At 54.1% G+C, this 11,126-nt stretch overlaps 4 protein-coding genes across 4 annotated transcripts; 2 read left to right on the plus strand and 2 right to left on the minus strand.

Annotated features, from left to right (window-relative positions):
• Positions 1-3,020, minus strand: MRS44_002635 (uncharacterized protein; the record flags this gene model as incomplete). The annotated part of the gene is made up of 3 exons (XM_065622901.1): positions 1-566; positions 618-2,282; positions 2,345-3,020. The coding sequence occupies 3 exons, from the start codon at positions 3,018-3,020 to the stop codon at positions 1-3; spliced, it is 2,907 nt and encodes a 968-aa protein (XP_065478973.1).
• Positions 3,021-5,289: 2,269 nt separating this feature from the next.
• MRS44_002636 (uncharacterized protein) lies at positions 5,290-6,505 on the plus strand (the record flags this gene model as incomplete). The annotated part of the gene is made up of 3 exons (XM_065622902.1): positions 5,290-5,434; positions 5,519-5,700; positions 5,753-6,505. 3 exons carry the CDS (start codon positions 5,290-5,292, stop codon positions 6,503-6,505), a joined length of 1,080 nt encoding a protein of 359 aa, XP_065478974.1.
• Positions 6,506-6,657: 152 nt separating this feature from the next.
• Positions 6,658-7,688, minus strand: MRS44_002637 (uncharacterized protein; the record flags this gene model as incomplete). Its single annotated transcript, XM_065622903.1, has 3 exons — positions 6,658-7,367; positions 7,415-7,538; positions 7,629-7,688. 3 exons carry the CDS (start codon positions 7,686-7,688, stop codon positions 6,658-6,660), a joined length of 894 nt encoding a protein of 297 aa, XP_065478975.1.
• A 1,177-nt stretch (positions 7,689-8,865) lies between these two features.
• Positions 8,866-10,853, plus strand: MRS44_002638 (uncharacterized protein; the record flags this gene model as incomplete). Its single annotated transcript, XM_046275188.2, has 2 exons — positions 8,866-9,873; positions 9,927-10,853. 2 exons carry the CDS (start codon positions 8,866-8,868, stop codon positions 10,851-10,853), a joined length of 1,935 nt encoding a protein of 644 aa, XP_046136748.2.
• Positions 10,854-11,126: the final 273 nt, after the last annotated feature.

Below are 11,126 nucleotides of genomic sequence, written 5' to 3' on the forward strand. Positions count from 1 at the left end.
TCACATGGCCAAGTCGTCGAATTGAGAGACGAGTTCTCGGATCGTCCATCGCCAGGCTTCACGATCTCTCGTGCCTCGGCCGATCCATCTCTCACACTTCTTCCGCCACCGCTCTTCTTCTTCGCGCTGTCGCCTGATGAACTCGGGTCCGACATCAAACTCTTCACCCACGAGCCAGTCATCTTTGATGTCGCTGACACGGCCCTGGATGCCCTCGTCATCGGCAGTGTTGTCTTCGAGATCGGGAATATCCTTAAAAACGTCCTCGTCGTCGAGGGCATCGAAACCGTCCATGGGGTCACTAAGCTCGGAGCTTGGCTTTGTGGGCTGGTCAAGTTTCAGCCAGCACATGTTTTGGGGATCAAAGACCATGCCACCGACGACCTGGACACCCTTGGTTGCGCTAATGTTGGTGATCAGCGCGGGCCGAGGTGTCGGTGCCTCCTTTTCGCGTGTGTTGTTTGCGACCTGAGTCGGCGTTTGTACCGGCGGGTCAAAGACATGCAGAGCATTCTCGTTGCCTTCCCACCGGAATGTGTCCGCATTATAATACATCCCGTTCACCACTGTGGCTTGGTTAGCACTAGTTCCAAAAGGCCAAGGCATGATCAACTTACTCTTCGACTCCTTTCCACTATTCAGGTTCGAGATGAGATGAGGTTTTGTCTGTTGGTGTCTCTTGTGCTTCTTGGACCGGACGGTCGACTGAGGAAGAGAAGGGTTAAGATTGCTGGCCCTCGTATTGAGCTGGGTAGCACGTTGGGTGCTTAAAGGGGTCAACGAGCCGCTGCTAGGGACTCGTTGGGCCAGAGCTGTCTCCCTCGCGATCCTACTCGCAGCCGTGTCACGAGCAAAGTGAGGCGTAAAAGAAGGCCGCGGTGTCTGTGGTATTGACGGAGATATTGTCGAGGTCCTATCCGGAAGAACGTTGTGATAAAGCTTGTTCCGTATGGCAGCCTTAGGTCCCGATGTCGTAGGCTGCTTCAAGTATTTGGTCTCGGTCTCCTTGGAGGTGGGTAGATCGTCAAAGCCGTCCAACTCATGCCCATCACCAAAGTTCTTCTTGTTCTTTGGCTTGCTTAGTCGCTCCCACGTGTCAGCAGCGACTCGGTAACGGTGATTTGGACTGGGAGACCGCATTGTTGACCTGGATATTGTGCGAGAGTTGGGTCGAAGGTCAATCGAGTTGTCAGAGTCGTGACGACGGAAGCTACGCAGGTTCTTTGATGAGGCGTGCTGTGACTGTGACTGGGAGGCTCCAGCAGGCAAGAATGGCATTTGAGACTTGCGAGTGGTTGCAGGGCTCTCCGAGGCACTCTGTCGTTGGCGTTCCACAGGTGTCTTGGGACGCACCCCAGACGATGGCCGGTTGCTCTCCGACCTCGATGGCGGCCGTTCATTGCGGAAGCTGGGTGGCTTGGTCGACGAGTTCAGAGCCCTAATAGCTGGCAGGGAACGCTTTTGCTTAAGAAGCTGAGCACTGGTCGTAGTTGGCTCAGTTCGGAGCGAACTCGTCGATGTTCTGAGACCAAGCTCCCTTCTTCGAGGGGTCGGTGGCAAACCCTGGGGTGAAGTTGTAGTAGGTGTTGGAAGGCTGGCGATGGAAGATTGTGAAGAGTGGCCCAGCCTAGAATGAGAGTGACGGCTTCGTTGGGGTGCAGGACCACCACTCTCGTATACAGGCTCCAGAGATGTCGAGTGCGTCCGCTCATGATGGTTCAGCCGAGGTATCCGAGTGTTGACAGGCTTGTTGGTGAATGTGAGAGACACTGCCGCCTTGGGCCGAGCGGGACTCGCAGACCGCGTCTCCTTGACCCTAACATTCTTGTGGAGAGTGAGCTTGCTCGAGTCAAACACATCGCCATCACCAAGGTCCAGACCGTCCAGGAAGTCAGGCCTATCAGCTTCAGCTGCAGACGCCTTCCTTGGAGGTACAATGGGTTCCTCGGAAATTCGCTGTGGAGACCGGCTCTTCCGGCGCTGCTGCAGCCTTTCCGTCCAGTTGACAGGTCCGGGGGGGAGGACCAGTCCATCGAAAGTCTCATCCTCGCTCTCAGCGGTGATCGAACTAGACACGCTGGGGCTAAGAGCCGATGCTGACGAGCTTCGGGCAGATCGTGCATCCCGTCGCGTCCCACCGTATCGAGTTCCGAGACTGCTTTCTCCCCAATCCAGATCCTCGGACTGGTTGAAGGGGGTCTTGGGGATATCTTTTCTTGTGGAGAGCTTGAGCTTTCCGTCTGATGGGAGCTCGAGGTCCATTTCAAAATCGTCCTCGGCATCTGTAGGCTTTGTTTCCTTCTGGGGGTAGGGGGTGTAATGAAGGAAACAGGTTTAGGCTGACGGCTCTTGGAGACCCTGATAGTGTCTCCGCCGTCTCCGAAAAAGTCGTCATCTTCTTCGGCATCTTTGAACCTGTCCAGGTTTATGGCGGCGGACAAGTTGCTGGTGGCAGACTGGATAGACTCTCTCCGATCATCCTTGTCAAGAGCGGAGGCCATCTTGATGACGTTACCGGGGCTGGTCTGTGTAGAAGAGGAGCCGATGCTAACTTGTCGCAGGCTCTCAGGGAAGGCAGACTGGTCCAACTTCTTGATCTTGAACCCTTGAGACGTGTCGGGCAACTCCATGTCATTCTCCCAGTCGTCCTGGATAATTTTTCGTATTTTTCTTCCACCCAGACGTTTGATAGTGCCGCCCATCAAGGCAGATGATGGTACATTTGATGGTAGTGGAATGCCGGCATTTTGGGCAGCGGCGATGGCATCTCGGGTTGATTTCTCGTCGTCTCCAGGAATGTGGACGTGCTTCTCTTCCTCGCCCTCCAACTCAGATCGGAAGGAAAAGTGCGACGAGCCAGAGTCGCGACGTCTGGAAGAAGATGGCCGAGAGGGGACGTTTGTGGCGGTAGACGGGCTGCGGAAAGTCAAGTCGTCGCCTTCGACGACAAAGTCGTCATCGTCCCAGTCCTCGATGTCGGCCTCCACTGGTTGTCGGGGTTTAAGTCGTAGAGGTTCCATGGTCGCGAGTGTAATATGTGTATGGTGCGCAATCTATTGCAAAAGTCCAAGAAATAGCAGGAATCGCAGCTGAGACGACTGTTGGGACGCGATATCAATTGCGCACAGTCATTCTTGTCAACGGCGACAGTTCCCCGCATACAGCAGCATCTCCCCCAGGCGTGATAGTGGCGTGGACGATGCGGCTTCCAAAGTTGAGTTTCAGCAATAGAGAAAATTCGAAAAAAGTGTGGGAAGCTATTTTCTCGGTTCTGCAGTTGAGGGGGCTGGTTCTCTGCGGTGCGTCTCGGCGGTGATAAAGAAGCTCGGTGTGCGGAGAAGCGACTGTAGATGATTTGTTTGCTTGCGGGCGGGCGATACGGGCCTCAGAACGCAACGTCGCAGTGCGGTCTCGTGGAAAAGAACGGCCACAGACGAAGGTCAAGGGAAAGCAAGACGGCCAAAAGGGTCTCGCGAAACAAGGGGAATTGGTTTTGATAGCTGAGGATTTTTTCGACGGTCGAGAGGGTGACGTGCGAGACAGATGTGAAGGTCAGGAATGTGGTCGGCCGGCGTGCTCAAAGGTCGGTGGATGGTGGGTTGTGTTGTAAAGAGAAAGGCTGGGGGGGTCGCAGTGGGCGTGGCTGGAGGACCCAGGTTCCCGCTAACTCATAAGGGACGTGCCTTCCCACGATGGGGTTACGTCCACTGAGGCCACCGGATTCTGGGCGCTGAGGTCACTAAAGATGGCAACAGGTTCTGACCCATCCAGGTTGGTCACTGCGCTACCCAGGACTACAGGGGACGCTACACCAATCTGGGCTCCCCGGAGGAAAAAAAAATTGGAAAACTCGGAGGCCGGGCGGCAGCACGTGATCATGTTCTCGCGGAAACAGTGAGTGTCTCCTTCCAACGCTCAGGCGGCTTGCTTCAGGGGACCTGTCCGATTGGTCCCCGAGTCAAAATACCGCGCCGTCTCGTCTCCCACGCGTCATGGTCGCGACGAGGAACAAGCCCAAGCCCAAGCAAGCCAGCCAAGCCAAGCTTGATGGGACAACGCTCAGGTTGCGAGCCGGACGTCAGGTCAGCTTCTGTTAAGCGGGACTCGGGAGGCTGGATCATCAGCTTCCTAAGCTTGGTGCCTCCATTCTTTGTTCCTAGACTATCCTAACCGAGGAACCCGGGGGCGTTCATTATTAGCTGACTTCTATCCTTTCTTTGTCCCGTCACAGAAAACTCTGCCTTGGTCATCTCCAGAATAGATTAACTACCCTCCCTTCTGGAAGAAATGTGGTCGCATTGTTCATGCGACTGTCATGCCGGCACTCAACTCCACCAGGGCGCGGGCACGATCTCGAGGCCAGCTGCCAGGTCCTCCCTAGACCAGGCCCAGGCCTCTAGGGGTCTTGGGAGGGCAGCCTCTTGATCCAGATCAGCTTATTCGGGGGCCAAGGTCCCCTATTCCCCACCGCGAATCTTCCACTTGGACCTACACGGGCATGGGCACTCTCCAGCGGCGGGAGGTGCCTGGAGCGGGCGGCCATGTGGCCTGGAGATGCCCTGGACTAAAGACGGCCTGCAGGCTGCAGCCGCCCGCTCCTGCCTACATACAGACAGCTGCGCAGGCCAATAATGCAAGATCCCTAGACACAGCTGCCTGGCGGTGTTGATCCTTTCAAGATCGAATCACCTTCATTTAAGGACGACGCCTCTCGTCATCAAACCCGCCGCTTGATTCTGCCAGCAGAAGCAGAAACAGCAACAAGAACAATTTGTCTTCATTCCCACCAACAATTGCCCCTCTCCCTGCCCTCGCTCGCTCGACTCCCCTGTCTGAATCTTGCGCCCGGGCGCTCGCCTCATATCCTAGACTCTGCGGATCAGCCGAAGGTCCAAGCACCACCAACAACAACAGATCATCACCAACTAGCAGCAGACGGCGTTGCGTTCACGATCGAGTTTGCTAAAACCTATCCTCACGCCCCCCTCCCTCTTGTCTCTCCGTCGTTTGCTCTGGCTTGCCACAGATCCGAGAGCTACGACAACGAGAAACATCATTCCTCAAACAAGCCCAGGTTCCCACGCGCCCATCTCGTCGGCCCGTGTCTCGCTCACCTCTAAGACACAGCAAGGGCTCAAACGGCTTCCGTCTTTCCGCCCGAGATCATTCCCGCTACGCCGTCATCTGTCATCATTCCACCCTGCTCAATCTAAATCCTCCGTATCATCCAAATCACGAGAATCCTTCTGGCCCAAGTGACATCAGCACTGATCAGTCCCTCCCCCACTCATGGCTCAGACTCGCATCCTCAGATTCGCTCGCAGCGATGACAAGTCCGCTTTTGTCCTCGTCCAGGTCACTCCAAAGGGCTCAAAGCCGTTGGATCTCAAGCTGGTGGGCACTGAGGGGAGGCGCCATATGTCGCATCATGCAAGTCATCCCATTCCCCTCCATTGCATCGCAATCTAGGACCCCGGTCCGCAATTTCCAGCACTGACGTAAACTGACTTCTTGTTAGTGAAACACGATAGGGTTGTGTCTCTCCGTGTGAAGAATTGTCCAGCTTCAGAGGACGAATGGCAGAGCATCCTCGAGGCCTTGTTTCAGCAGGAGCCGGTTCCGGACATCCAGGCCACAGCCACCGTTCAGAGTGACAAGAACATCTCAATCACCATTCGAAAAGAGATACAAGGCATCACTGTGAGTCTATGATGCTATCTCTGAAACTCGAATGAGGCACTAACCAGTTTAGCAACGCCTTGGCGCCGTCACCCTCAACTATGATCCGGATGAGGCCATCGAGCTGTTTGAATGGTGCGGTGCAGCCGTTGAGAGCTCCGCCGCCAGTAAGCAAGCCGTGGCCGACTTGACGGTCAAATCGACCGATTCGGAGGCTGCCGTAGCTCAGCTTCAGTCCCAGCTGGAGGAACTGCTCCGAGCCAAGGATGAGGATGAGACAGCCTTGCTAAGAAAGTTCAGAGACCTGTTAAACGAGAAGAAGGTCAAGATCCGTGAGCAGCAACAGGTCTTGGCATCGACGACTTTCAACGCCAGTATGCCGGGTCAATCACAACGAGCTGAGTCTGTTGAGGTAAAGGTCGAGGAACCAGAAGTCAAGCAACCAAAGAAACCGGTTCGCAAAGCAGGCAAATCAAGGACAGCGAAACGAAAGGCTCCGACTCCAAAGCCGATAGAAGAATCGGAAGAAGAGGATGTTCAACCAATGGAGGTCGACATCAAGCAAGAACCCGAGGATACCGATCCTGGAAACACAACGGAAGCAACTGCATCAGTGTCTGGTGACGATGAGGATGACGCCGGAGTGCTCTCCAGCTCCTCTCAGCAGAGAGCTGTTTCAGAATCAGCTGCTTCTCAAGAGGATGCTCCACCACAAGTCTCGCAGCCTCCACCGCGACGAGAACTTCCATTTGCGCTCAGGAAGAAATCTGCTAAGCCTGCTCCCCCGCCTGCAGGAAGTGATACAGATTCTGATGACGAATTATGAGTTATGAGTTATGAGTCGAGGTACAAAGCCATGCATAGATATGTCTCTCAAGTAGTCATTGTATAAATCTACTTTACGCGGACTCAGTGTCCGCTTACAGCTATCGGCTGCTATATCTATCATGACACATTACAACGTGAAGCTCCAGCGGCTTAGGACCGATCGTTCTCATCAAACTTGTTCTTCCAGAATCCGCGGAAGTGCTTTTGGCTTCCGAGTCTAGAGATCTCGGCAATCTCCTCGGGTGTCAACTTGAACTTGGGAAGCCTGGACAGGTAGCCCTCGAGTCTCTCCACCTTGTTGCTCGTTGTGAGCGCAATGATGTCTTGATCGATCACCCATCGCAGACCAATCTCAGACTCTGTGACACCATACTTCTTGGCCAACTCGGTGTAAAGACCGTCGACGGGACCACCCTTGGCCGTCACAAGAGGGGTGAGGGGGCCGTAGGAGGATACAGCAATGCCGTGCTTCTTGTGGAAGGCAACGAGATCGCCGTGCTGGAGATAGGGGTGGTACTCGATCTGGTTGATGGCGGGCTTGACCTTGGCCGTCTTGAGGATGGCCTCGAGGTGCACCTGCAGGAAGTTGGACACGCCGATGGACTTGACACGACCAGACGCCTGGAGCTGCTCGAGCTCGGCCCAGCGCTTCTGCAGGTCCTCGTCAGTCTCAGCAAACCAGGGACCGTGGATCAGGTACAGATCGACGTAATCGAGGCCGAGCTTCTTGAGGGAGACGTCAAACGAGTCAATAGCTGAACCCTTCTTCTCGGCGGGGATCTTAGTGGTGACAAAGAGCTGCTCTCGGGGAACGCCACCCGCCTTGATGGCCTGACCAAGCTCCTCCTCGTTGCCGTAAACTAGAAATTTTCAGTGCTGCTCAATATTGACCTAGAGTTGAACTGACCTTCGGCACCGTCGAGATGGCGGTAGCCGACTCCGATGGCCTTGGTGGTGATGTCAATCACATGAGCATCGAGCCCGCTGTTGGGGTCACTCTTGTACTGAGCAGTTCCCAGACCAAAAGCAAGCTACAAGATGTAAGCTGATGCTGTGCCGCAGATGGAATCAAGTTCCTGACTTGTGTGTCTGGAATAGTGACTCTTGGAGGATAAACGTACAACCGGGATCTCGTTGCCGTCATTGAGCTTGTAGTGGGGGATATCCAGTGGAGCGGCCATCTTGAATGATTCTCTTCTCACGGGGTGAATGATCGTTTAGGAATAGGTAATTGGTTCTGGTCCAGCAGAAGGTGTTCAGCACTGTAGAGTTTCAATTGAGGTTCAAGAGCTGCAGCCGCGAGTGGGAAGCTGCGTCGTTTAAGAAGTCTCCCCTCCCCCACCAACGCATTAACACGGCAGCGATATCCACGGGATGGCGATCGAGAGTGGGACAATGCCGTGATCTTCGGCCGAGCGACCTCGGCGGACAAGCCAGGCTGCTGGCAAACAAGGCACGTACTTGCGGGGTCTTTGCACATTTACCGTCGAAATGGCGCCCTGTGCTGTAGGGCGTGGGATGCGTCACGCCTTTCTTGCAGTGACTAGTCCTCCAGCTGTTGCAGTAACTGAACAAGGAGTATGGCGATGATGATAGATGCAGCCTGTGCTGATACAATCGGAACTAATGCCTACCTCGAGTTTCTATTTCTTCCCCATTCTTGTGTAATGAGCAATTGACTGATTGTGTAACCCGGAAATAACTGTCCGGGATATGGGATATAGGGCGAGATCGGAAAACATGATAGATGCAGTAGTATTAGAAATCAATGTTAGAGACGGCATATCATACCGGCAGACATTGATCCCTAGCGTCAATGTCAATGCCGTCTTCCATATACATGTATATTAGATCTAAATCTCAGCGGCATTGACATTGTTTTTATAGCTCACCAAGTTCATCCGGCATTTACAGGGTAGCACATTCGCCAACACCGGTCAAGTGACCGGCGATAATTCCGTCCATCTCATAACCCGTTGATTTCCCCCCGTGCCTCGCATCCAAGTCGTCGGCATCACGAATTCCAAATAGAAACGCGGCCCGGTTCCGTCTTACATGCGTCCGAACAGCCGGGGGGTCATCGGAGCTGACAATGTGGGGGGTGCCCGAAGCCCCGGAGATGTGATGTCAATGGGCGACGGTAAGCGTAGCTTGGAGGGCGAGTTGCCACACCTTTTTTGTCAGCGAAACACCATAGGTCGGCGGCAGATGCTACCGTTAGCAGGCATCCATGATCACTTCTGATCAATGATTCCAAATCAATACTCGAGCTGCGCGTTATAAATTCCGCCATTGATGCTCTGTCGCAACGCCCTCCGCAGAGTTACCCCTCGGTCACCTTTGCAGAGAATCAACAAAATGGCATCCCATCTCTCCAACGGTGCGGCGGCGCCCAATTCAAATAATTCGAATTACCCCGGCGCATCCCTCGAGGATCTTCCCAAGTCCTGGCACTTTACCGAATCCCTCCCCGCCGATGCCGTCTTCCCTACGCCCGCCGATTCGCACAAGACCCCACGAGATCAGATAACTCCCCGACAAGTCCGAGAAGCCATCTTCACATGGGTGCGCCCAGCTGAGCAGAAGGACCCCGAGCTTCTTGCCGTAAGTCCAGCTGCGCTGCGAGATCTAGGTATCAAGGCTGGAGAGGAAAAGACGGACGACTTCAGACAGCTGGTTGCCGGCAACAAGCTCTACGGCTGGGATGAAGAAAAGCTTGAGGGAGGATATCCATGGGCTCAATGCTATGGTGGTTTCCAATTCGGACAGTGGGCTGGTCAGCTCGGCGATGGCAGAGCTATATCCCTCTTCGAAACGACCAATCCAGCCTCTGGTGAGCGCTACGAGCTTCAGCTCAAGGGCGCCGGTTTGACACCCTACTCCCGCTTCGCCGACGGAAAAGCAGTTCTCCGATCGAGTATCCGAGAGTTTGTGGTTTCAGAGGCACTGAATGCACTCAAGATTCCCACCACCAGAGCATTGTCGCTTACTCTGTTGCCAAACTCCAAGGTTCTTCGGGAGAGGGTTGAGCCGGGAGCCATTGTGCTGCGGTTCGCCCAGTCTTGGTTGCGTCTGGGCAACTTTGATATCCTCCGGGCCAGGGGAGATCGCGACTTGATCAGAAAGCTGTCTACGTACATCGCTGAAGATGTCTTTGGTGGCTGGGATAAACTACCTGCTCGATTGGAGAACCCAGATGAGCCCAAAACTTCACCGCCGCCAAAGCGTGGAGTGGCAAGAGATACAATCGAAGGACCTGAAGACGCTGAGGAAAACCGGTTCACGAGACTTTATCGAGAGGTTGTTAGGCGCAATGCGACAACGGTGGCTAATTGGCAAGCATATGGATTCATGAATGGAGTGCTGGTAAGTTATCAGACTGTGAATCCGAAGCAAGACTGCTTACTGACAGCATGAAGAACACAGACAACACCTCCATCTATGGACTCTCGATAGACTTTGGTCCGTTTGCCTTTATGGACAACTTTGACCCGACGTATACACCAAATCACGATGACTATGCCCTGCGATATAGCTATAGAAACCAGCCTACCATCATCTGGTGGAATCTCGTCCGCTTCGGCGAGGCAATTGGCGAGGCGATGGGAATGGGTGCCAAGGTGGACGATCCAATCTTTGTTGAAAAGGGAGTTACAACAGAGCAGGAGCCAGAAGTTGTGGCTAGGGCTGAGAAGCTCATCACACAGGCCGGCGAGGAGTTCAAGATTGTGTTCCTTAATGAGTACAAGAGACTCATGACTGCCCGACTTGGTCTGAAGACACACAAAGACTCCGACTTTGACGTGCTCTTCAGCGAAGCCTTGGATACCCTGGAAGCCCTGGAACTGGACTTTCACCATTTCTTCCGTCGCCTTAGCAACCTCAAGCTACAGGATCTGGCCACCGAAGAGGGTCGAAAGGAGAAGGCATCCACTTTCTTCCACAAGGAAGGCCCCCCAACGACTGGCACAGAAGACGGGGCTAGGGAGCGCATTGCCAAGTGGCTGGCCAGCTGGCGAGAACGTATTGTCGAAGACTGGAAGGATGAGAGTGACGACGTGTCAGAGGAGAAGGACAACGAGAGAATCGAGGCGATGAAGAAGGTCAATCCCAACTTTGTCCCTCGCGGCTGGATCCTCGATGAGGTTATCAAGCGCGTTGAAAAGGACGGCGAAAGGGATGTGCTCGACCGCATTATGCAGATGGCTCTTCACCCCTTCGAAGACGCCTGGGATGGACAGACCTTCGACGGGCAGACATTCAAAGGCGACAAGGACGAGGAGGCCAGGTGGATTGCTGACCCTCCCAAGACTGAGAGAGCCATCCAGTGTAGCTGTAGCTCATAGATGATAGACAACAGCGTAAAGCCTGAGAATCGTCTCCGAAGTCACGTCTACAACTATCCAACTTGGTTCCAACTGGTGGTATGTAACGACCGGCGGTAAGAGGCAACGGTCATGGAGATTGGTTACTCTCCCATGCTTCCATAAACGGCGTAATATTTCTCTTGAGCACAAGATAGAGGAAGACTCGACTGAAGCAACAGTTCTGCAGAAGCAGTCCTGTTGCGCAAGCTCACCTACAATAAAATGTGCCCGTGTACAATTTGTTTGGTGAAG

Source organism: Fusarium solani (genome assembly GCF_023522795.1).
Source record: "Fusarium solani strain SB1 chromosome Unknown bctg00000001, whole genome shotgun sequence".
Taxonomy (NCBI): Eukaryota; Fungi; Ascomycota; class Sordariomycetes; order Hypocreales; family Nectriaceae; genus Fusarium; species Fusarium solani.